Raw genomic sequence first — 27264 nt, forward strand, 5'->3', positions numbered from 1 at the left:
ACGAGTATGCTCGCTCATCTCTACTGATGACCAATCCTGAGGGAAGGTCATCAATCGTAAAAATCCCTTAAACTATATACAAAAGTCCCTGCTGTTTCCAAGAGCAGAGACATCAACCTGGGAAAGCCTTGTACAGAATGATGGGAGTGGCCATATGAGAGCGTGGTAAACCTAGGGGGCGTGGTTAACCTGGAGGGAGTGGCTAACCTACAGCAGGTGAAAGACAGAAAAAGAATGAAAAAGACAGAGTGAAAGTGATAGATAACAAAAGAGAGAGAAAGAGAGAACACGAAAGAGGGTCAATGAGAATGACACTGTACCCGCACTGGCCACAAAATCTCGCCACAAAACATCGCTCATGTAAAAGAACCCACTGGAGAGCACGGGCTTCACAATGTAGCGATGACTTTGTAGCGGATGCAGCCATATAGAGAATGAGAGAAGTGCTGTGAAGACATGCTGTATACTTGGGCTGCCAGTAATGCTTTGGTTTACATACTATACCGAAACATTATTGCCCACCCACTGTGCGCTACAGAGGGTTTTACTGCGTGAAATTACAGTTTCCAGTAAAACCTGAACAATGTGATCAGGGCCCTGGGTGCAAAAGTTTAGCTCGCTGTTCGGCTCTGGCCAAATATGGAGCCGTTCAGCCATGGGGATTTCCCTTTCTTGCTCCCCGAACAGAGCAGAAAACCAGAATCCCCAATGCAGGTGTGAATCCACCCTAACCAGGGCATCTCCTGTATATAATTATATTAGTACAGCTGGTATAAATGATATATCCTGTATATAGTGCTATGGAACATGCCGATATATATCCTGGGTATCTCCTGTATATAATTATATATATATATATATATATATATACAGCTGGTAGAAGTTATACATCTCCTGTATATAGTGATATGGACCCTGCTGGTATAACCTGGGTATCTCCTGTATATAATTATATTGGTACAGCTGGTATAAATGATATATCCTGTATATAGGCCGCCTGCACACGAGCGGAAATCCCGCCGCGGGATTTCCCGCGGGATTTCCGCCGCTGAAAGTTTGCATAGGAGTGCATTAAAATACGCACTCCTATGCAGACGGCCGCGGTTTGGCCGTGCGAAATCTCGCGCGGCAAACAAACCGCGGCATGTCCTAATTTTCTGCGGGGCACGCACTCACCCGGCCGCCGGCTCCGGTCTGCGCATGCGCCGGCTGCGCGGCAGCCGGCACATGAAAGAGTCGGGGCCGCCAGGCGCGGGAGAGTACGCGCTTGTCACTGCAGGCTCTCGGGTTGGATCGCGCGGCGAGAATTCTCGCTGCCGGATCCGACCCGCTCGTCTGCAGGCGGCCATAGTGATATGGAACATGCCGATATATATCCTGGGTATCTCCTGTATATAATTATATATATATATATATATATATACAGCTGGTATAAGTTATACATCTCCTGTATATAGTGATATGGACCATGCTGGTATAACCTGGGTATCTATTGTATGTAATTATATATGTACAGCTGGTATAAATGATATATCCTGTATATAGTGATATGGAACATGCCGATATATATCCTGGGTATCTCCTGTATATAATTATATATATACAGCTGGTATAAGTTATACATCTCCTGTATATAATGATATGGACCATGCTGGTATAACCTGGGTATCTCCTGTATATAATTATATATATACAGCTGGTATAAGTTATACATCTCCTGTATATAGTGATATGGACCCTGCTGGTATAACCTGGGTATCTCCTGTATATAATTGTATATATACAGCTGGTATAAGTTATACATCTCCTGTATATAGTGATATGGACCATGCTGGTATAACCTGGGTATCTATTGTATGTAATTATATAAGTACAGCTGGTATAAATGATATATCCTGTATATAGTGATATGGACCCTGCTGGTATAACCTGGGTATCTCCTGTATATATTTATATATATACATCTGGTATAAGTTATACATCTCCTGTATATAATGATATGGACCTTGCTGGTACAACCAGAGTATCTCTTGTATATAATTATATATGTAAAGTTGATATAAGTTATACATCCTGCATGTAGTGATATGGGGCATGCTGGTATAACCTGGGTATCTCCTGTATATAATTATATAAGTCAGGGCTCCTGCACACTTGCGTTTTTCTTCACACAATTTTTTTTCACGCGATATCGCTGCGTTTTTTCACCCAACTGTCAATGGGACTTTCTAATGTCAAAAACGCATTGCAAGTTGGCGCTTTGCGATTTTTGTGAGATGCGTTTTTAACATTAGAAAGTCCCATTGACAATCGGGGGGGGAAAAACGCAGCGATATCGCATGGAAAAAATGTGCAAGAAAAGCACAAGTGTGCAGAAGCCCTCATACATCTCCTGCATATAGTGGTATTCCAGGGTATATCAGCATGGTTGATATCTCAATATCATTACATACAGGATATATAGCTTATAGCAGCTGTACATATATAATTATATAGAGGAGATATCCAGGTTATACCAGCATGGTACATATCACTACCGTATATACAGGGAGATGTACATCCTCAATATAATGATATAGACCATGCTGGTGTAGTGGCCCGGAGTTAGGGGTCCCCTCCAGTCTCTCAAAATACATGTTTTATGTTTGTTTTGTGTAATCTCCTAAATGTGGAATGAATCAGATGTATGTGTATTGGATGTCTGCAGGCATGAATGGGTTAATGTCTGGAACATGTATTGTTTTGTCTTGTGGGAGATATAAAAGTGTAGTCACCCTGGAGCCCAGTAGTTCTAGGGATACCAGCCTCAGAAGGGAGAAGCTAGTGAGTTCCAAAGATAGAGAGGAGGGAGACATGGAAGAGGCCGAGAGGTGGTCCACTGGTCCCGCCTGGGCCCAGCCTTTCAGAGGAACTCCCTTTGGCTGTCATCACTAAAGAGTGAATGAACCCGGACCCGAAAAGCAGTGCAAGACCCGCCTGTGTCTGGAGAAATAGAGAAACCTCCAGAGAGTGAGAAAGCCAGTGAGTGACTGACAGGAGAAGAGAATTACTGGGAGAGTGAGTTCCTGCAGATAACTAGGACTGTGGATGTACAAATACCCCGTGAATCCTCCCCACTTCACCACTGTAAGAACTGTTTTATTGTTATCCTGTTATCATCATTTAAGTAAATGGACAGGACCGAATGTTCCTGGTTCTTGTTCAGAAAAGACACTCTGTGTGCGTGGACTACTTTATTCCATCTGAAAGATTCACCGTAGAGGATGGAATGTTGGCATCACGAGTGACAAACAGGACTACAGATAAGCATGGCTACTAATTAGAGATGAGCGAGCATACTCGCTAAGGGCCATTGCTCGAGCAAGCATTGCCCTTAGCGAGTACCTGCCCACTCGTGACAAAAGGTTCGGGTGCCGGCGCGGGGGAGCGGTGAGTAGCGGCAGTCAGCATGGGGGAGCGGGGGGGAGAGAGAGATCTCCCCTCCGTTCCTCCCCGCTCTCCCCCGCAGCTCCCTGTCCGCCGCCAGCACCCAAACCTTTTGTCTCGAGCGGGCAGGTACTCGCTAAGGGCAATGCTTGCTCGAGCAATTGCCCTTAGCCAGTATACTCGCTCATCACTACTACTAATACCTGATCTCCCCTGTCGGTATGGAAGCCTGGTCCCGAGCTACCCTTAGGGAGAAGGTAGAGCCCCGTGACATGGCATTTCTCTACCCCGCTGTCTCCTCGGCTGAGGGCCTGCTCCTCGGACGCTGCACTGGTATAACCTGGATATCTCCTTGTTTAATTATATATGTACACCTGGTATAAGTTATACCAGCTATACATATATGATTACATGCAGTACATATCATCACAACTGCAGTCTCTCATTGGAAGTGAGGACCACCTGCCCCGGGGTGTCTGCAGTGTGAAATTGGCTAATGCTTCCCCAGGTAACAGCCTTCCATTCCCTGAGTGCAACCCCACAGCTGCCCCATTGGTCGCGACAGTGATACAGTATATGTCAGAGGCTTGTGGGCTCCAATTTGCAATGGGTCCGGGTTGCTATTGCTACCCCTGCAACCTCTAGCGGTACGCCGGTGGATGTGGTGCAGTCAGAGACAGAATACACAATGACATTGAGTGACTCATGGGTGACATCCTTTGGACTTGTTTTGTTTCTTCTCTATCTGGTCCAGACCTCGATGACTTCTCCAGCTAATTCTAGTCTCTTCGTAGTCTGCAGCTTAGGCAACTGCCTGGGACTCCCATCTTGCTGCAGTTTAGAGCATTCATACATTTGCCTTACTGCAGCCTCATGGACCATAGACACAATGAATAGGAGGAGACCAATGAACTTCTATGGGAGAGTATAGTGGGCATGCTTGCTGACCTGTGTGCAGGAAGCAGATAGCTCCACTCCCTCTGCAGTGGCCAGGCTTGGTATTAGAGGCAAAGTCTAAATTGAAATGAAGGCAATGTCTGTAATAACAAACTGGGTTAATGCAGTGGGAACAGAGCTGTCTGCTTCCTGCACTTAGATCGCACAGCATGCCCACAAGACTCCCTCACAAAAGTCAAAGGGTCTTCTTCTCCCATCCATGGTGTCTATGGCCCACGAAGCTGCAGTAAAGCATATCTGTAATGCCCTTAACTGTAGCTCAGGAAAGATGAGGGAACCAATGCCGATCTATTGGATAGTTAATAGAAGGACAACCTTTTTGGCATTTGAGAACTTGTAGCAGAGCTGGGGTCACATCCGGCATGATGGAACGGTGTGTCCTCTGTGTTTTTTATTTACTGACACCCTAAAGCTAAGTAATACCTCAACTCGACCACGTCTGTTGTTTGTCACAAAAATCTTGTCAGGAATTGGAAGTCATTCATTTGGCGATATCTAATCAGTGCAATATTTACTGAGTCCGTCGTCTGTTATTCCCGCTGACCCCGGAGCTATATCATTTCCTATGACCTGAAAATAAAGGAAGTATTATCGCTCTCGGTTCCTATAACAACCGAGCACATCTCGATTTTAATGAGTTTATACAGAAAAATAACGACAATTTGTAGATTCTGCCGGTTTATTTTCCTTCCAGGTTACAAAATGCAGACAGACAATATTTGTCTCAGTTCACATCCACGTTGACAGCGTCTGTCAGGAGGTCATTTGGAGATAGATAGATAGATAGATAGATAGAAAGATATGAGATAGATAGATAGATAGAAAGATATGAGATAGATAGATAGATAGATAGATAGATAGATAGATAGATAGATAGATAGATAGATATGAGATAGATAGATAGATATGAGAAAGATAGAAGATAGATAGATAGATAGATAGATAGATAGATAGATAGATAGATAGATAGATAGATAGATAGATAGCAGATAGATATAGATATGAGATAAACAGATAGAAGATTGAGAGATAGATAGATATGAGATAGATAGATAGATAGATAGATAGATAGGAGATAGATAGCAGATAGATATAGATATGAGATAAACAGATAGAAGATAGATAGATAGATATGAGATAGATAGATAGATATGAGATAGATAGATAGATAGATAGATAGATAGATAGATAGATAGATAGATATGAGATAAACAGATAGAAGATAGATAGATATGAGATAGATAGATAGATAGATAGATAGATAGATAGATAGATAGATAGGAGATAGATAGATAGGAGATAGATAGATAGATAGATAGATAGATAGATAGATAGATATGAGATAGATAGATAGATAGATAGATATAGATATGAGATAGATAGAAGATAGATAGATAGATAGATAGATAGATAGATAGATAGATAGATAGATAGATAGGAGATAGATAGATATGAGATAGATAGCAGATATATGAGATAGATACATATGAGATAAACAGATAGAAGATAGATAGATAGATACGAGATAGATAGATAGGAGATAGATAGATAATAGATAGATATAGATGAGATAGATAGATAGATGACAGATAGATATGAGATAGTTAGATAGATAGATAGATAGAGATGAGATAGAGAGATAGATATGAGATAGATAGATAGATAGATATGAGATAGATAGATAGATAGATAGGAGATAGATAGATGATAGATAGATAGATGATAGATAGATAGATATAGATGAGATAGATAGATAGATAGATAGATATGAGATAGATAGATAGATAGATATGAGATAGATAGAAATGAGATAGATAGATAGATTTGAGATAGATAGATATGAGATAGATACATATGAGACAGATAGATATGAGATAGATAGATAGATAGATAGATAGATAGATAGATATGAGACAGATAGATATGAGAAAGATAGATAGATAGATATGAGATAGATAGATAGATATGAGATAGATAGATATGAGATAGATAGATAGATATGAGATAGATAGATATGAGATAGATAGATAGATAGATAGATATGAGATACATAGATATGAGATAGATAGATATGAGATAGATAGATATGAGATAGATAGATAGATAGATAGATAGATATGAGATAGATAGATAGATAGATAGATAGGAGATAGATATGAGATAGACAGATAGATAGATATGAGAGATAGATAGATAGATAGATATGATGGCAAGACAAAAAGAGAAAAACTCCTCAGCGCTCACACCAATGTAATGCATACAGGTATAGGTGAAAACGGATGAAACTTACTCGGTGGAGGCGCCTATAGCCCAGGCGCCTCCCAATCCAGGATTAGCTTGTCGCACGGGGATGAAAGCCAGCAGCAGCAGAGATGTTTTCACAACTTTTATTACGTGCAATCAAGGTACACAACGCGTTTCGGCCTGGAGGCCTTTTTGAAAAAGGCCTCCAGGCCGAAACGCGTTGTGTACCTTGATTGCACGTAATAAAAGTTGTGAAAACATCTCTGCTGCTGCTGGCTTTCATCCCCGTGCGACAAGCTAATCCTGGATTGGGAGGCGCCTGGGCTATAGGCGCCTCCACCGAGTAAGTTTCATCCGTTTTCACCTATACCTGTATGCATTACATTGGTGTGAGCGCTGAGGAGTTTTTCTCTTTTTGTCTTGCCATTTTATTGTCTCCTTCACTCTGTGAATGGAGTATCCTCTGGCTGCCGTTTCATCAGTGATATGAGATTTCTTTGGAGCACCTATACATTCCTGGCTATATCTGAGAAGATTGACCTCCAACTATAGAATATTTCGCAGGACCACCACAGTGTTGGCATCTCCGCAGTGAGCGCTCTTCCATACACATTCTAGATAGATATGAGATAGATAGATAGGAGATAGATAGATAGATAGATAGATAGATAGATAGATATGAGGCAGATAGATAGATAGATAGATAGATAGATAGATAGATAGATAGATAAAGACATGTTTCTTAGCAAATAATTTTTCCCTTAGGTACAAATTCTCCTATCAGCAAGCCGATGTCAGCGCTGACAAATCTGGTTATTCTAAATGAAAAATTTCCATCATCTTTTTCCTCTCACAAATTGCCGGGCTGCCCTTTTACCAGCAAGTTTTTCTACAACTCTGCAGTCTACTGCTTTGTTTCCATGGAAATGTAGACATACTAACAACATCTGATTTACCTCGTGTGATGAGTATTTATATATACATTCTGCTGCCATATTACAATGCAAAGTGCTCTATCTGTCTCATATCTATCTATCTATCTATCTATCTATCTTCTATCTATCTGTCTCATATCTATCTATCTATTTATTTATCTCATATCTATCTATCTATTATGTATCTATCTCCCATTTATCTCTCTCATATCTATCTATCTATCTATCTATCTATCTATCTATCTATCTATCTATCTCATATCTATCATATCTATCTATCTATCTATCCCATATCTATCTATCTATCTATCTATCTATCTATCTATCTCCTATCTATCTATCTATCTATCTATCTATCTATCTATCTATCTCCTATCTATCTATCTATTTATCTATCTATCTCTGTATCTCATATCTATCTCTCTATCTATGTATCTATCTATCTATTATGTATCTACCTTTTTATCTCATATCTATCTATTATGTATCTATCTCCCATCTATCTATCTATCTATCTATCTATCTCTCTCTCTATGTATCTATCTATCTCATATTTATCTATCTTTTTATCTCATATCTATCTCTGTATTATGTATCTATTTCCCATCTATCTATTTATCCATCTATTATCTATCTATCTATCTCATATCTATCTCTCTATCTATGTATCTATCTATCTCTCTATGTGTCTATCTATCTATCTCATATCTATCTATCTTTTTATCTCATATCTATCTCTCTATTATGTATCTATTTCCCATCTATCTATTTATCCATCTATTATCTATCTATCTCCTGTCTATCTATCTATCTATCTATTATCTCATATCTATCTCTCATATCTATCTATCTATCTATCTCCTATCTATCTACCTATCTATCTATCTATCTATCTATCTCATATCTATCTATTTATTTATCTCATATCTATCTATTATCTCATATCTATCTCATATCTATCTATCTATCTATCTATCTATCTATCTATCTATCTATTATCTCATATCTATCTATCTCATATCTATCTATCTATCTATCTATCTATCTCCTATCTATCTATCTATCTATCTATCTATCTATCTATCTATCTATCTCATATCTATCTATCTATTTATTTATCTCATATCTATCTATTATCTCATATCTATCTATCTATGTTATATCTATCTATCTATCTATTTATCTATCTATCTATCTATATATATATCTATTATCTCATATCTATCTCATATCTATCTATTATCTCATATTTATCTGTGTATTTCTTTATTCCGGGGCTGGGTATAATGCTGGTTTCCTGGCCTGAGTTCTCTTACAGCTTGCTATCTTTAAACCCAGAATAAAAGCTAATAAAGCGATGTCTCCTGCTATAATTAGATATGAGGCTCTCTCCTATGTGATCACTCTGTTTGCTATCATTTCCTGGCCTTTTAACCACATATTCTTTTAATTGAATATCGGATCATATCACATTTCAGTTCATGAAGAAAGGAGTGCTGACAGCTGGAGTCTAGATAGCGGCTTCATATCGCGGGTCTCATTGTGCTGCCACTATTTATGTTTAGCTATTATATTAGAAAAGTCAAGGAAATAATTGTAGAGTGTTTTACCTTTAGAGCATAACCTTTCTGGCGGCTCACCATTCCTGTGGATCTGCCCTCGTTTTCAGGAGTCCAATGTTTGTCAATAACTCATGTCCTATTTCCCGCCATGGGTGCATTGTTTGTTGGGGCCAGCCCTTGTGGGTGTTCGATTGGCATTTCTGGAGAAAATGGGGCTCATTTATAAAAAGGTATCACAGAAAGGGAAACATAAAAACAAACAATCACTGAAAACGGCCTTATACTTACTAAGACAGGAGGGCAAACATGGGCACCAACCTCAGCATGCAGGCAGCCATATGCCAAATGAGGGAGCCAATTACACCTGTGAGGGACACCGATGAGACAGCCACTCACACAGCCTCCTATATAGAGGGGGGTGGCTGCTTGGTGTATACTCCTGCACAGAGTAGATACAAAGTGCCGGACCTTCTGATACATGTAGTGCACCATGCAGACCAGTGTGTTACTTTGATAGATTGGACTTTTAGGGACACAGCGACACTAAACATGCATTTTTGTTTTATGATTTGATTCTTTTGTTTAGTCTAACCAATGACCTGTAACACACATTAATTACAGCTTACTGGTGGATGATCCGCAGCGTTTACGTCACGTTGAAACCTACCCTATATGTTACATAAACCTACCCTTATAGTGTTCAGTCAGCACGCGGTGTGTAACCGTGATTGTGAAATAGTTGTGCAATCACTTATGTTATTCTTTTGTTATGAAGCATGGTTAATAGCGAGCCTCATGGATTAATTGTATCGGAAGATTTCCAAAAAATACAATACAACGGCAATTGGATTACATTATTCCCCATAATTGAAAAACTGTATGTGGCAGAAAAAAACTGATATCATATTTGAATTCAGCGCACTAAAGTTACTATGAGCCGCCTGTCTGCTTATCAGTTACAAAATATGGGGTGGCACAGTGTTATTGTTCGTGTAAATGCTGCCAGCGACTGATAATTCAGTCCCTTATGTCATTCAGTCAAACGACAATCGACCCGTGTGAACAGGCAGTTGTTGATCTATGAATTCATGAATGGGTGAGTGAGAGCTGCCTCTGATTGGCTGAGGGCTGTGACCAATCAGAGGCAGGCCATTCAGCAGGCGGAGATTTTAAATCCCCTCCTGCTGAATACTACAGAAAGCAGTTCAGGAGAAGAGCCGGCTGGACGTGGCTGAACTCCGGCAGCTGCAAAAAGGTGAGTATATATTTTTTACACTTTTTTGGATGGTTTTCAGGGAAGGGCTTATATTTGAAGCCCTTCCCTGAAAATTAATACAGCGCTTGCCGGCAACCCATTGCTTTCAATGCAGCCGGCTGTATTGCGAATTGCTGTGTCATATAATTCTAGGCACATCCGCATAGAAAATGGCCATGTGACCGATCCCATTGCAAAGTATTGGGTATATATATCTGCAGATCGCAAGCGCATCTGCAAATCGGGCAAAAAAACGCCTGTGTGACTGAGCCCTCAGGGGGTCCATAAGGCCTCACTTCTCCATATGAGGAGCACAGTACTATGAAGAAAGCATTATAGTTGGGGTCCTGTTACAGGTTTCACATTGGCACCCAGGAGCTTTAAGTGTATGAGCCCATTCAAAAGATTGGGGTTCATATTCGTGCGTGTGAAAGCGGCCTACAGCCTCATTCATACAAGCATATATACGCAGCACTTGGAGCTAAGTTGAAAAAACTTAGGAATCCAATGCATGCATTCACATGAGCAATTTTTGGGCACATAAAAAAAACACAACGTCAAAACGAGACACCTTGCCCTATCTTTTGATGAAAAACATAGGAAGCTCCCATAAATTTCTATGGGAGCTGAAAAACAAGGGAGGGGTAGGGAGTTTACCTGCGTCCGGCACCTGGAAAGGAAGCCAGCTGCCGCTATTTAAGCTACTGAAGGTATTAGAAGCCATACCAAGGATTTCTGCTGACCAGAGAATTTCTGCGCTGCAGCGTATTTTTAAGGAGGTGTGCCCTGAATGCTGATTGGCTCCCGCAGCAGCGAGGGTTTACACAAAGACTATCCACACATATTTATGTGTGTTCATTGGACTCGGCAACCAAGGAGCATGTTGGAAAGGAGTTGAAATATCAAATGCTCGCCTGCAAAGAACCTCGCACTCCCTAAATAGTCAACCAATTATATTTCGGGTTACGTAAATGCTTCCAACAATTCGTTCAGTGATTGCATAATTGGACAAGGGAACAATAATCTCTCCGTGTAAAAGAACACAATCAATACTTGTTGGCCATATTACTAAGTGGGGCCACTGAAGAGGTTACCACAGCCGGCACATTATTACTATGGGAGGCACTGAAAAGTTGATTATGGGTTGCAGCAGAGGCGGGTCGTGGCTGGAAGAAAACCAAATAGACAACTCTGTACCAGAATTCGCATCAGTTCCCCATCCAAGGCCGCATAAAAATCTGCACAATTTGTGGGATTTCCGCTGATTGGCTGTTTTCTGGGCTGGTGCCCTTGTGCATGGAGATGACTTCTGCAGGAAGCAGACAGCTCCGTTTCCCAGTTTGGTATTACAGGCCAGCCAACTTCACATTGGAACTTTGCATGTAATACCAAGCCTGACCACTGAAGTGGCAATAGAGCTGTCTGCTAACTGTAGATATCTTCTCAGTGCATGAGTGCACTGGCTTGGTGAACAGTTGATGCGGAAGAAGGCTCCAATACAAATAACCCCCTTCTGACTTACTATTGATGACCTATCCTGAGAACCTCATCAGAAGAGGTCTCACCCAATCATTAAGCTCTGAACACGAGAAGTCACTGACCAGAGATTTGGACCAGGCAGCTAGAAAACCCCTTTACACACACCTGCGACATTGATGGCACACTGCTACGGTCCAATGTTGCACAGAGGCACAGTATGGCTCCATAGATATCTATGGGTGCCGTATTACAGCTCTCAGCAGGTCATCATGTCAGTTGTATGCACTGTATGGCTCCATAGATATCTATGGGTGCCGTATTACAGCTCTCAGCAGGTCATCATGTCGTACGCACAGTATGCACAAGCCTTTAATTCGTTGACATCATTTTCTACATTCATTAAATTATCCTTGACTTTTGCTTCTTTTTGTCATCCCAAGCCTGTCACTCCGGATCTTCTGATGAGCCCTAGTGACCGTGATGATGCGGAGCTGGAGATGGAATACCCAGAGGACCGAGGGAACTGGACAGGAAAGTTAGATTTTCTGCTGTCTTGCATTGGATATTGTGTTGGCCTGGGCAATGTCTGGAGGTTTCCATACAGAGCTTATACCAATGGAGGAGGTAAGTACTTTTTTATATTAACCATTAATTATTATTAATTCTGATTATCTTTATTAGAAATTCCCTCTTAGGCCTCTTTCACACGACCGCTTTCACTGAATGATTCTCTAAAACTTAACTTTTAATAATCTAAGTTAAAAAACAAGGTTCAATAGGTGGCGCTCCAATGGGGAAGATGGAGATTAGGATTAATAATGAGGATATTATAATCAAGAAAGGTAGGGACTACTTTCCCCCGCATTTAATATAAATAACGTCACGAGGCAGGGGTGCCCCCTATCCCCTACTTTATTCATACTGGCACTTGAACCCTTCCTTCAAAAAATCAGACTAGACCCCCTGATACAAGGACTAAGAGTAGGGGGAGAGACCCTCACAGCCACTGCCTATGCAGACGATATTATATTCCTCATTACAAATCCAGAATCTGGCCTCCCCCATCTCATCTCCCTTCTTGAGAACTTTGGAACCCTTTCCAACTTTAAAATTAACCTGGCCAAGTCGACAGCCTTAAATATTTCAATACCTCTCAATCGCTTTAAGGCCATTAAAAATAGATCCCCACTTGCCTGGTCGGACACAAACATGGAATTTCTGGGCATTAAGCTTACAAAAAAAGCCGATGACCTGTACCAGACTAACTTCCCCCCACTATTGCCAAAAATTAAAAAATTACTGCGTTCCTATGATCTCCCGTTCATATCTTGGCTAGGAAGAAAAAATATATTAAAATCTTACATTATCCCTATTATCCTATAAAAAATAAGACTTCTTCCGATCCACATCCCCTCCAGTTTTTTCAAGGCTCTATGCACAATTGTTTCCAGATACCTATGGTCGGGCAAGAGACCCAGGCTTGCTCACTGTCTACTCATCAAGAGGCGATCGGAAGGTGGAGTGGACCTGCCATGCCCCCGGGAGCTTTATTTGGCTACCCAGCTCAACCACTGGTTAGAGCTGGTCCACCCGATTAAGGACCTTATGATCCAGTCCCTGGCTAAGGGAGCCTACGGTCCCACCTTCTTTGAGGATATGTGGTTTCCGCGGGGGAGAGGTAGGGAAAGACAGAGAAGCAACCTCCTTTTAAGAGGTGTAATAGAAACCTGGGCAACGCTAGGGAAGACTCTCACCCCTGGTCCTTCCCCATTTGCACCCCTGTCAGCATTACATAGATTCATGGGCCTATCGATAGACTCTTGCTCCGCGGGAGTCTGGAAGACCCTAGACGGTACAAAATTTCAAGATGCTTTGTCCCTAGCAAATGCGGCCCCCCTTTCCTCCCTAGAGGACCTTCTCCCGGGTCGCACGTTCTCGTTCCTCGTCTCTACCCATCTGCTGAAAGTCCTAAATGACTTTCTGAAATCACACAAAACCCCCAGACCACTCACCCCATTTGAATCGGTAATTGAGGGGCTTTCCCCCAATTCTAGAAAAATATCTTACATCCGCAAACATTTTATTTCCCCCTCAAAGCCTGCGAAGCCTGCCTTCCTCACCTCGTGGGAGAGAGAACTTCATATAGCATTATCTCCTAGTGAGACTAAGCTCATATTAAAGACTGCGTTTGGCCTCTCTCCTTGCGTCACCTCTCAGGAATCACATTACAAACTTCTAGCAAGGTGGTATAGAACCCCACAATGGCTTTATGACCACAAACTAGCTACATTAGACAGTTGCTGGAGATGGGAGATGGATACTGGTTCATATCTACATATATGGTGGGAATGTCCCCGTATATCCCCCTTCTGGAGAGACGTGGGCGAGATTCTGAAAAAGCTTTCCCCTGGTCTGTCGCTCTCCCCTGGGGTGGTTCTCTTGTGGAGACCAACCTCTACCTTTCACCCCATCAAACACAAATTGATCGCTCTGCTATTGGACACTGCCAAGGCCCTAATTCCCTTGCTTTGGAAACAAAAAGAGCCTCCCACTGTCGACTTGTGGAGGGATAGAGTTAACCTCCTCGCTAACCTAGAGGAGCTTTCAAGCTGGGCGAATGGGACCCATGATAAATTTATTGAGACATGGGCCCCCTGGCGAGCAGTGGGGTACGTCCGTCCTGGAGCCAACGTGGAGCAGACGACAACCTAAGATCCTTGCACTGACCCTGTACAATGTAAGTACTTTGGGCCTCCACGTAATCCCAACTCCCCCCGCCGTCTCCCCCCCTCTTAGAGGCTTCTCCTTTCTGGAATTCATCCGCTGACCGCCTTTTCTCTGATACGCTCTATGTTAAACCGCATGGAGCAGACTGAGCTTTTTAACCCAACCCAACCCCTCCCCCCCTCTCCTTACTCCCACCCCTTCCTTGCCCCCCCTAGCCCCTGCCCCCGTTTGTTTCCCCCTTTTCTCTTATGTATAAGGGGTCTACGTCGTTGTTTATCTCTCCTTTTGAAAATGTTTTCTTGTGCCCTGGCGTGTCGTTTAAGTTAATTCCCGCATTGGGATTGCGTGCTAGCTCAAGCTTTTATTTGCTTCACTAAGAGCATATATTATGTTTTGACGAGCTGGGTGGATACCGTGCTCAGACCCATTCTGTGTTTGTATGTATGTTTATATGAAAAATTTCAATAAATACTGATTTAAAAAAAAAAAAAAGAAAGGTAGGGACTCACCCGGTTGTGACTGGAGTAGCCTTCGGTAAACCCGGTACGTGACTCAGTCCAAGCAAGGTAATTGATCAGCTGGGCATCCTTAGGAGGGCTCCGTCAGTCTTATTGACATCCCATCGGGAGAGCATCATGGGTTAACTCTCAGCATATATATGTCAGAGGGAACAAAGGATGTATAGACTAAATACAAGACTCAGCGCTCCAGCGGAATTAAGTGAAAAAAATTGAAAAGATTGGGATAACATACTTCACAGGGATGCCTTGTCCTAGGCACCCCTCCTCCAAGAAGGCATTTAGTGAATTAGAATGTTCAGGAGATGTTCCAATTCCACAGCAACAGTAGTTTATTGATGCAACGCCTTTCTCAAGCATAACTGTTATGTTCAATTTCTTTCACTTAAAGGGGTTGTCCCGCGAAAGCAAGTGGGGTTAAGCACTTCTGTATGGCCATATTAATGCACTTTGTAATATACATCATGCACTAAATATTGGCCATACAGAAGTTATACACTTACCCCCTCCGGTGCTGGCGTCCCCGTCTCCATGGCTCCGACCGAAGCCTTCTTCTGCCTGGATTAGACGCGCTTGCGCAGTCTGCCCTCTTCTGTCCCGCTCCGGCGTGCTCGCGCCGCAGAGGTCTTCTGCGCATGTGCAGAAGACCTGTGTGGCGCGAGCACGCTGGAGCGTCCCCTTCAGCGGGACAGAAGAAGCAGACTGCGCAAGCGCGTCTAATCCAGCCAGAAGAAGGCTTCGGTCGGCGCCATGGAGACGGGGACGCCAACATCGGAGGGGGTAAGTATATAACTTCTGTATGGATAATATTTAATGCACGATGTATATTACAAAGTGCATTAATATGGCCATACAGAAGTGTATACCCCCACTTGCTGCCGCGGGACAACCCCTTTAATTCCGCTGGAGCGCTGAGTTTTTTATTTAGTCTATACATCAATAATGTAAGTTAAAACTATATTTCTGAGCTTCACAAGTGTAAATAGACATATATGGGTTAAACTGCTCCCACCACCCTTGTAGATGTCTTCTCATTGGGATAAGAGAATAGAATGTAGATGGATTGCTTTCTAGTTGCATTACTGTATTTTAAATCATGTATTTAATCAGTAGGGGCTTATATAAGAAGTGCCCCTAATTAGGATTCCCATGTCTAGGATAGGAAGACCCGGCGTGGTAGGGTAGGGTTCAAAGGACACGGTATTAGTCCTACTAGATAGTTGGAGGCTGTACGGCGCTGGTTCACCAAATTCACATGGAAAAAGGGACCCTCAATCCCTACTATAGGAAAATAACATCCGAGTGGAGTGATGGATGCGACTTCAGACACCTTTTTGTAATTTCAGACTGATGATGATTAATCCATAGATCATGGGGGAACTCCGATGGCAAAGAGCTCACCAACATCTTATGGTTACCTATAGTAATTCCTATAGGAGATCCTTGAGTTTAACCCTTTCTAATCCACTGTCTGACGTCTGAAGACATTCTGATTGAAGGCTGTACAGCTCCGATGTCGGAAGACGTCCGGCAGGGTATTCTTACTGTATATTGCCGGTCGCTCTGTTGTCAGGGGGCCTCTCTAGCATGTCCCATACTGCAGTACTGGCTCAAGCCAGCAGATGGTGCCAGTGTATAATGGCAGAAAGAGAAAGCCCCCTAGGAAACCCTGAATCCAAAATTGGATTGCAAAGGGTTAAGATGGAAAAAATGAATTCTGGAATGCATCCGGGTTGAATGGGGGGCTCAGTCCAGTTCTCACTTTGTCATATGTCTTATATAGGAGTACAATTGGATAGTGTTATCTTGGTTCTTTTTGGTTCAAGGTGTTTCTGTTGACTGCTCGGCTCCATCAGGAACCAATTTATTGCAGAGAGACAGACATCCGATGGATGCAAAGGTGGCCGTCTCTCACACGACCGTATGTGTTGTACATTCAGCCACCAACAGCACAGTAGAATTTCACCCTTCTCAGGGGAGGCTGGATGTCTGCAAAGCCGATCCAAGGGACTGGACTCCAACTTCCCAATCACTGCGATATCCAATAGTATATGAACGGCAGCAGACGACTCGTGGCGCATGCAACCAGGCTTCTATTCTATTTCAGATAAAAGTACACGCGATGTTTCGAACGTAGAACGGTCTTTATCAAGCATGCAAGCTATTACAAGCAACCCAAAACATAAGTCATCATGGCCAATCCAGGGAGCACTTCAACACTCCTCCCATTCATTAAAGTTAATGCAGCTGTACCATATACATGTTACTTACTCATCTGGCTGGAAGGAACCACACCTCCACCCGGATCCCAGGTGCCCACATCGCCACTGTCCAAAGTCTCTCATAACATTGGCGTCTCCGTATACCAGTTGCGCATGCATCAAAACTACCCCCCGGCGCTCCTACGTCATCTTACCAGGTTCTCCTCATCCCGCGTATGCTTTAACTCACTCCCATATGGGTTACTGCGCCTGAGAGAGCGTCCTTAGCGATACATATCCCCCTGTCTCTCAGGGTTACTGCGCCTGTGCGAGCATCCCTAGTAGAGATGAGCGAGTATACTCGCTAAAGGCAATTGCTCGAGCGAGCATTGCCTTTAGCGAGTATCTCCCCGCTCGAGACAGAAGGTTCGGGTGCTGGCGGCGGTGGAGCGGTGAGTAGCGGCAGTCAGCAGGAGGGAAGCAGGGGGGAGAGAGGGAGAGAGAGATCTCCGCTCCGTTCCTCCCCGCTCTCCCCCGCAGCTCCCTGCCCACCGCCGGCCCCAGAACCTTCAGGCTCGAGCGGGCAGGTACTCGCTCATCTCTAGTCCCTAGTGATACAACTGACACTTAACAAAAGGAAAAGGCAACAACTTCTCCATGTGCTCCAGCGCACGCGCCAAATACTCAGTCTCGCATTGTTATCCCAACGTCACTCATAACTTCAGGTCTTCGTTTCATGCATTTAATCACCCATCTAGGGCTACTGCGCCTGCGTAGGTGTCCCCATGAACCTCCATACACAGAGCTGATGATGAACTCCTCTGCGTGACAAAAGGTTCTTTGATGCATTCATAGCAGCCCATACTATAGATGATAGCACTAGAACAATTGGTATATCATCAGAGTAACAGGTATGCCTTCACCCAGGAGATCTCATTGTATTATGAGTTCAAGAAGATTTGTCCTTTACTTGGCCGCCTCCAATGTAGCCAATAGGGCAAAACTCAAATTCCTTGTGCCAATGTCATGTTCACGTCACCATACACAAACATGTAAATTATTACGGATATGACCCGCACTACCACGCATTGCCTTCAATTTAAATGTGTCCATTAGAGATGAGCGAGCATACTCGCTAAGGCAAACTACTCGATCGAGTAGTGCCTTATGCGAGTACCTGCCGGCTCGTCTCTAAAGATTCGAGGGGGCGGGGAGCAGTGGGGGAGAGCGGGGAGGAACAGGGGGGAGATCTCTCTCTCACTCTTTCCCCCCGCTCCTCCCTGCCCACTCCCGTAACTCACCGCTCTCCCGCGTCGGCAGCCGAATCTTTAGAGACGAGCGGGCAGGTACTCGAATAAGGCACTACTCGCTCGAGTAATGTGCCTTAGCGAGTATGCTCGCTCATCTCTAGTGTCCATACTCTTTATTATAGCAACATAAACCCAAATTTTAAGAATACGTGCAATGTATAAACAGAGGGGATACAGTCACAAATACAGTGTCGATCCACGCACATCCATAGCCGTATGCCAGCACCTGGAAGCCAGAGGAACCGCGGATCTGAAAGCAACAAGCAAGAAATTAGTGTGCATCCTGCCCAAAAAGGCCTCAATCAGATGATACATAGGATTAAAAACATACTAATATCTATATGCGGCAAATAACTATATTCTACATTTAGACCTCTGGTATCCAACGTATGGATCCACCTCAATTCTTGGCGTTGAAGCAATAATATTCGGTCTCCTCCTCTACTCAGCTCCGGAACATGATCAATGACCCGCTACCGCAGCTGATTCCCGGAATGTCTATATTCCATGAAATGCCTAGATACCGGCGATTCTTTATCCATAGTCCGTATAATGCTTTTGTGCTTTGTTATTCTCCTCTTCACCTCCCGAATAGTCTCCCTCACATAGCCTAACCCACAGGGGCAGGTCAGTAGGTAGAACACAAAGCTAGTATCGCAAGTGTATCTACTCAGAATAGGAAACGCCTTACCCGTAAGGGGGTGTCTAAATGTATCTCCCTTTACCAAATTGCCGCAGCAAGTGGACCCCAGACAAGGAAAATTACCTTTATGTGATGTTTTCAGAAGCCTTTGTCTGGGGCCTCTCTCTACCTCTACCATTGTATGGACCAATGCATCCTTTACGCACTGTAAAAGATTTGCACGAATGAAGAAGAGCTGCAATCAAGTCACGATCTTTAACCGTGTATTTTCTGCCGTTCCCACGGGCAGCTGCGGCGTAACGGCAACTAAATACACTGCAGCGTGGAAATCCCTTGATCAGCAGAAATCCTCAGTATGACTTGCAATGCCTAAATAGAACCAGCTGTATTCTTTTCCCAGCGTAATGGCTTATTCAGACAACTGTACATCGGCCCCGTATTCATGCCGGCTGATATACGGCGTCCCTCTCTGTAGGGGGAGGAGACTGGAAGAGCAGTGCTCTGAGCTCCCGCCCCTCTCCGCCTCCTCTCCACATAAATTAATGAGGGAAAATACAGATTATTAGGTGCGAGTAAAGGCCCATTTACACAGAGCGATGATCGCTCAAAAATCGCTAAAAGGTGATCGTTTGAGCGATCATCGTTGCATCTAACCACATGACCATCGTGCACCGCTAGCTGATCGCTAAATTCAGGCCATCCTTAAAATCGTCATTCGGCCTTATCAGTAGTTCTCCAGGTAATGCTGATAGCATTGTTTCCCTGTGGAGAACAAAGGAACTAAAAGCAGATAAGAGCCTTTAGCTATTAACTGCATTCAGCTAAAGGCTTCATTTGCACGCTAATAAGCTATTAAATAGCCGAGTAGCTACTTAATAGTTTAGCTGATCACTAAATTCAGGCCAACCTTAAAATCGTCCTTCGGCCTTTTCAGTAGTTCTCCGCAGGTGGTGCTGATAGCATTGTTTCCCCGTGGAGAACAAAGGAACTGAAAGCAGATAAGAGCCCTCAGCTATTAACTGCATTCAGCTAAAGGCTTCATTTGCACGCTAATAAGCTATTAAGTAGCTAAGCAGCTACTTAATAGTTTACGCAAAATGATCGCTCAAAGCTGTCACTCACACTGTCGTTTGAGCGATCATCGGTCCGTGTAAATGGGCCTTTAATATATTTAAAAATGCCATTAAATCGTTCAGTCGTTACGCCGTTATTGCGATTATCTTTGCGTGATCATCTTAGCTGAGATGAGGAACAAAGGAATCTGTCAGACTAGCTATATCTTTTACTTTAATCAGATTACACTAGAGCAGTAGGAACACCGTTTGCATGGTCTTGCTTCGCAAATGCAGCATCCGAGGAGCAGGCCCTCAGACGAGGAGACAGCGGGGTAGAGATGTTAACCTTGTCACGGGCTCTTTCCTAAGGCTAGTTCGGGACCCGACCTCATTACTGCTGGGGAAGATCACAGGGGTTACCTTAAGTCCATTTGTCACTCGTAACGCCAGCGTTCTGTCCTCTGCGGTGGATTTTTGGACATGTAAATTCCAGAGAAATAAAGAAGTCTACGCACAAAGTATACTCTTCTGAACAGGAACCGGGACCGTTCGGTTCTGCTCGTTTACTGAACAAATAGCAAGGTTAACCCCTTGAGTGGCGGGTTTTTTACCCCCCTGTCAGACCCACCAGGGCAGGTTTTTTAAATGGGCCAATCATTTAATTTCAACTAATTTTCCAGTCGCTCTCCAAGAGCCATAACTTTTTCATTTTTCCACTGACCCGGCCGTATGAGGGCTCGTTTTTTTGCGGTACAAGTTGTACTTTTTGATGGCATCATTTTTGGGTATATATAATGTATTGCATAACATTTGTAAAAAAATTTGTAGGGAGATTGGGGGGAAAAAAAGAAATTCTGCCATTTGTTTTTTTTTATTTCATTTTTATGGCGTTCAGCGTGCAGAATAAATAGTGTGATAACGTTATTCTCTGAGTCACACGATTCCGGCGATACCGAGTTTATACAGTTTTTTATGTTTTGCTATTTTTGTACATTTAAAACATTTTGTTTCTTAAAGGTTTGCTTTTGTGTCTCCACATTCCAAGAGCGTATCAATTTTATTTTTCCATTGCCAGAGCCCTAGAGGGCCTTGTTTTTTGCGGGATGAACTCCAGTCTTCATTTATCTAATTTTTAGGAACATGTAAAATTTTGACCAATTTTTATTCCATTTTTTCTAGTGGCAAGATTAACAAAATCTGCAATTCTGGCATGTTTTTTATTTTTATTTTTTACTGCATATATTAAAATCATTCTACAGGCCGGTACGATTATGCCAATACCAAGTTGTAATAGTTTTTTTCTTTTTCGTGACTTTTTCGCAGTTTAAAAAAAAAAAAAAAAAAGAAAAAAGTAATAAAAGTTTAAATCACCCTCCTTTTGCCATATCTATAATAAAAAAAATCTAAATCATAAAAGCAAAAATACATATTTGGTATTGCCGCGTCCGTAAAAGTCCAATCTATCAAAGTAGTGCATTATTTACCCTGCATGGTTAACGTAGTCCGAAAAAAAAAAAAAAGAACCCCAGAAATGCACTTTTTCAATCACCCTGTCTCCCAGAAAAAATGCAATAAAAAACGATCAAAAAGTAAACTAATGTAAACTACAGGACATCTCGCAAAAAACGAGCTCTTGCTCAGCTATGTCGACGAAAAAATTAAAAAGTTATTGCGCGCAGAAGATGCAGCAGAAAATAATTTAAAAAAATTAAATGTCTGAAAAAAAATACAGCAAAAAAAAGTTTGGTATCGTAGTAATCGCACTGACCCATAGAATAAAGTTATCAGGTCATTTTTGTTGCAGTTTGTGCGCCGTAGAAACAAAACGCACTGAAAGATGGTAGAATGACGTTTTGTTTTTTTCATTTTACTCCATTTAGAATTTTGTAAAAGTTTTTCAGTACATTACATGGTACTTTAAATAGCACAATTGAAAAACAAGCCCTCATGCAGTGACGTTGATGAATAAATAGAGTTATGAGTTTTTAAACAGGGGGAGGAAAAAACGTAAAGGAGAGAAAAAAAAGGGGCCGCATCATTAAGGGGTTCAATGATGTACTAACTTCCTTCTCTGGGTCATTACGATGCAGGGATACCACAAGTGCAATTTTGTTTTTAATTTTTTTTAAATTAAAGGGAGAAAAGTGTTTTTATTTCTATTTTATTTATAATTTTTTTAACTTTTTTTAAACTTTTTAAACTTTTTGTCCCTTTACGGGACTTCCACAGAGACCCATCAGGACCCACTAATCACATTCCGGGGGTCCGATGGTGAAAGCCCTTTTACATGCTGCAGTCGCATAGACCGCAGCATGTAAAGGGTTAACACAGCAGAGATCTGAGGTTTTCTCAATTCTCTGCTGTGTAAGAGCTGGTGCCTGACTATCCTCTGACAGTCAAGCACCACCTCTCCCTGCCATAGAGACCATCGGCTTGCTTCTGACAAGTCGATGGTCTCCTTCGCAACCTGTAAACAAAGCAGTGCAGGAGTTTGAAAATTGAAGCGGGAAGTTGCTGGCAGATTGGTAATATCTTCCTGCTTCTTTTTTTTTAAAGTCCTGCACTGTTCTGTGTGGGTCTGTGCAGGCAGAGCACAATGCCAAGCTTATGGCATTGTGCTCTGCAGGTCCCAGGTGTGCCTCTCAAGGGGTTAATAGCTCAAACAGTTTTTACAACAGTGACACAGGAAGAATTCACAGGGTACTTGGATCTCTACAGTCCCAGTTATCTGTAGGCATTTGACTCTCCCAGTGACACTCCTTCACTCTCTCCTGCCAGTCACTCACACTAGGCCTAGGCGGGAACAACGGGCCATACTCCTTCTCTCTGCAACTCCTGACTCCACTACTCCCCTGCATTGCAGTCTGTAAACACATATATCTAACACCATCACATGACCACAAACTATACACACAAACCGATACATTTTCCAGACAGGACAGGACATACCAGACATTAAACCTTTCAGTCTTGCAACCACCTAATACACATATACCTAATGTACTCCACAAACAAGACACTGACATGACAGTGACATGAGACAAACATAGAACATTCTGGAGGGGCCCCTTTAATGCCTCATGCCCACGGCCGGGTCAGATTCCGTCTGCGAAATATTGCAATGGAATCAGACCCAGCGCCTCCCAGAGACCCTTTACTCACCTCTGTGGACCCACCGCGGGTGTCTCGCCTGGCGGGCCGGCGCGCATGTGCAGTGCAGCGCATGATGCCGGGCGCTGGGCGGTGACGCGGATTCTCGCCGTGGTTCTGCAGTGCTCACAGCGGAAGTATCGCAGAACGGATGGCTTCCATTGACTGCCCCTCTTTTTAGGTCTAAGCCTCTAAATACATTTTGGGAGAGCGGGATCCTGCTATGCAGTCTAATTAAAAGGCATTAGACAGATGAAAAGGGTGCTTTAATGGGATATTGACTACAGATATAAATGCTAATAGCCTCACACTTTATGTGTGTCGTAAACATAGCAGTAATGCAGTTTATGCTTCAGATATACATTAGTAAAATAGCTCAATTGTTTTTAGTGTCCATAATGTCTTATGTACGGGCCAGCTTTCTCCTTAGAGCCCAGTAGGAAAGAAGAGACAAGGTAAAGAGGAAATCAGCTGAGCAATGCGGCTGGGAGCTGGTGGAAAGGAAAAGCTGACAGTAGATCCGTGTGACATGTTCTTTTTCCTTACAGTACGGTCACCGACACGGCCTCCTTCACATTTGTAGGAGTCTTTCCAAATTTAGTAATAGAGTGTGATGACATGAATAGCATCTCCACCCACAGCTCATCACACAGGGATACTATCAGGAATATCAGCTTGGCTACATTTTTTTTTTTTTAAATTGCAACAAGGGCATCTTTCACGGTTCTAAAAATCTGGATTGTGGTAGATGGCACAACAACTTGGATTAGTGTCTGATTAGACTTGTAAAGCCATTAATGAGGACCCTCAGCCTTGGGTGCCTCAGGCAGGATCGAAGCTCAATTTGCCAATTTTGAAAAGACAGAAGGTCTAGCTAGTGAGTTGAGGACCCACCTCTGTTGGGTGCTGTCGAGCAAATGCTCAGTTGCATGCACGGCTGAAGCTATGGCCTTGGTTTGTTGGATTGCCACTTACAAAGCACATTGGTGCAGCAACATATATTTGAGAACACTTTGGCTTGTTTTGGTTCGATTGTCTCCAAGACACCTTCCTAAACCTCCAGAGGATGCTGTTGGGGCAAACAGATACCACGGGTTCTGCAGAAAACAAATTTCCGCCTCCAGGAAGTTGCTCTCAGATGCCTGCAGCCTACAAACACTACTGGGTCTCAACAGTCCCTATTCATGGAGCTTTCTAACTCCTAGCTGTGCAAGATCAACTTTAGAATACACCAACCACACCCACCAGAATCCCGTTACACTTTTTAAACCACTGGCCGGTCACCAGGTAGCACCTTGACGCTCCTCTGCTGTTCCTGCTCTACATCATCCGTCAGTCAAGGCAGACAACTAGGGACTGTAAAGAGATAAAGTCACCCAAACTCTTGGTTGGATGGGCCAACAATCTTATGTGTTTAGAGGCCTGTTGGGATTTACAGTAACTATTGGCCCAGCAGATTTTAGGATGATTTGGTCACGTGATCCTGAGAGGACTCCTCTAAATAACTGGTAAAAGAATTTTATGGAGGCAACTCAACATCTTTGTGAATCTAACAAAGTAGTTAATATTAGCCGGTTTTGATACACATGTTTACACTAACCACTTTAAAGGATCGTTTGTATTTTGGCCAAGAACAGAACATCACTGATTGTATGGTGGTTAGATTTATGGAAACAGTCGAGCTTGGTTAAGGTATGCTGCTTACTTAACTGCCATAGACGCCAATGAGAGTTCTACAAACAGCATAGTTCAGCGATCCATGCTGTCTCCCCAGCTCACAAGTTGTGGAAATGGTGCAGCTCGCTGTGCTACACTGTTTGTTGAACTCCTATTAACTTCCATGTGGGTTACGGAAACAATGTAGTGCAGGCCCCTTGGCTAGCTCCATTCTCCTGACCGCACCTGGCTACTACATTCAGAGTGGCCAGGGGTGGTGGGAAGCCTAACTCAAGAAGTGGACCTGCATCTATCAGACTCTTATGGCACATCCTGTCTATATCCTATAAAACTCTGAAATGGGAATATCCCTTGAACCCTCCCTTTAATCATGCATAGTCTCAAAACTGTCCAAGATAATGATCTTAAACATGCTGATCTAGATTGTGGTGTCAGGCGTAGCTGGAAGGCTAGAAACTGGCTCTTAGTTTATGAACTATGCATAGACTCAGAAGAGGCAAACCACCAAATATGTCCTTGATTAGTTAAAGGGGTTCTGCCAACAACCACAAACCCTTTCAGAATGGTCTGCTCCTGGCACAAAGGTGATTCTGCTGCGGGAAGCCACTGCCAGCTAGGCATTTTCCTTGCAGAGGGAAATGTAATATTATAGGATGGACATTCAGATGAGCAAGGTCCATTACAATGGGAGCTGCTCTCCCATTGTGACCTGAATGCTCTCCATTCCAGGTCACAGAGGGGTGTCCCAAGCAGTGGGCATATGAGCAGGCATTGTCTTTCTGGCATAACCCCTTTTATGTCATGCCAAGCAATCTCTAAAGTTTTCCAAGCTGCACTGTAACAAAACTTGTCCTCTTTCAGGGGCATTTCTAATTCCATACTTCATCATGTTGGCCATTTGTGGAATCCCCCTCTTCTTCATGGAACTGGCCTTAGGTCAATTTTCCAGCCTGGGACCCCTGGCTGTGTGGAAAATAAGCCCCCTTTTCAAAGGTGAGTGCAATTTCATATGCAGCCTTTTGTTCTATAATACATGGCCTACTATGAATCTTATGGGCTTATAATTTACCCCCTGCAAAAATGTTTACTCTTTAATGTCTTTGTCTCTACTCCAAAGGTGTTGGCATGGGCATGCTGCTAATTGTTGGTCTGGTAGCCATCTACTACAACATGATAATAGCCTACGTATTATTCTACCTCTTCGCCTCCCTGACCAGCAGTTTGCCCTGGGAACATTGTGGAAACTGGTGGAATACTGAGCTCTGTCTGGACCACCATCTGATTCGGGGCAGCAACTCTTCAATGACAGTCAACATCAGCAGCACGGTCAGCCCCAGTGAAGAATACTGGAGGTGAGTGTAGAGAGGACCTAAAATGGTCTTCATTGTTTATTGTTCTTAGTGACCAAACACAGAACTAGACAGAGATATAACTGATAATGTTGGGTGGTGGAGAGTTGTCAAAGTAACCAAACATTATCAATAATATCTACCTATCCATTTTATATTGTGATTTCTACGGTCAATGCTTCCACTGAAGTCGCTACGTTCTTCACATACAAGGGAGTTCTGGAATTGGGGATCCAGGACATATTCGATGGAATCTCTGTCTGTGTCTTTTCCTGGCCTGGACCATTGTGTACCTTTGCATCCTTAAAGGAGTGAAGTCATCAGGCAAGGTATGGATTATGAAATACTAGATTACTCCATGTGATTTTTTTTTTGGGGGGAGGGAGGGTGACATGAAAATCCTAGAGGATACAAACTAACCCAAGAAGGCTGCCAGATATTCCTCACCATCAGTAGCAGAGACACAGAAGTTCTCCATTGTCACAATGGTTAGTTGAACCTTCCTGTTTTCGGAAGCATGTATAAAAGACGACACGTGACAGCGCGCTGGGATTGTGGATATTTTGGGTACTTGGCACTTAAATTTACAATACACTAAGACTATTCTCAGTTATTCTTGGTGCCCTAAGATAAATGACCACATAGACCACAATGGATGTTGTTACAATCAGCAAGAATTCTCATGCTGCATTGTCATCTCTTGCTTTCTAAGTTTGTTGTTGGGGTAGCTGCTATGCAACTGTTCCACGGGTGATCCATTGGTGTGTCAGCTGACC

At 43.0% G+C, this 27264-nt stretch overlaps 1 protein-coding gene across 1 annotated transcript in view; it reads left to right on the forward strand.

Annotated features, from left to right (window-relative positions):
- Positions 1 to 3184: 3184 nt before the first annotated feature.
- The window catches only part of SLC6A7 (solute carrier family 6 member 7), a 73493-nt gene continuing 49413 nt past the window's right edge, over positions 3185 to 27264 (forward strand). Inside the window, exons 1-6 of the mRNA XM_066589189.1 lie at positions 3185 to 3283; positions 4010 to 4036; positions 12299 to 12482; positions 26001 to 26132; positions 26257 to 26491; positions 26679 to 26817. Coding sequence (XP_066445286.1) covers positions 3185 to 3283; positions 4010 to 4036; positions 12299 to 12482; positions 26001 to 26132; positions 26257 to 26491; positions 26679 to 26817 — 816 coding nt within the window. The remainder of the gene's footprint in view (positions 3284 to 4009; positions 4037 to 12298; positions 12483 to 26000; positions 26133 to 26256; positions 26492 to 26678; positions 26818 to 27264) is intronic.

Source organism: Eleutherodactylus coqui, chromosome 2, assembly GCF_035609145.1.
Source record: "Eleutherodactylus coqui strain aEleCoq1 chromosome 2, aEleCoq1.hap1, whole genome shotgun sequence".
Lineage (NCBI taxonomy): Eukaryota > Metazoa > Chordata > Amphibia > Anura > Eleutherodactylidae > Eleutherodactylus > Eleutherodactylus coqui.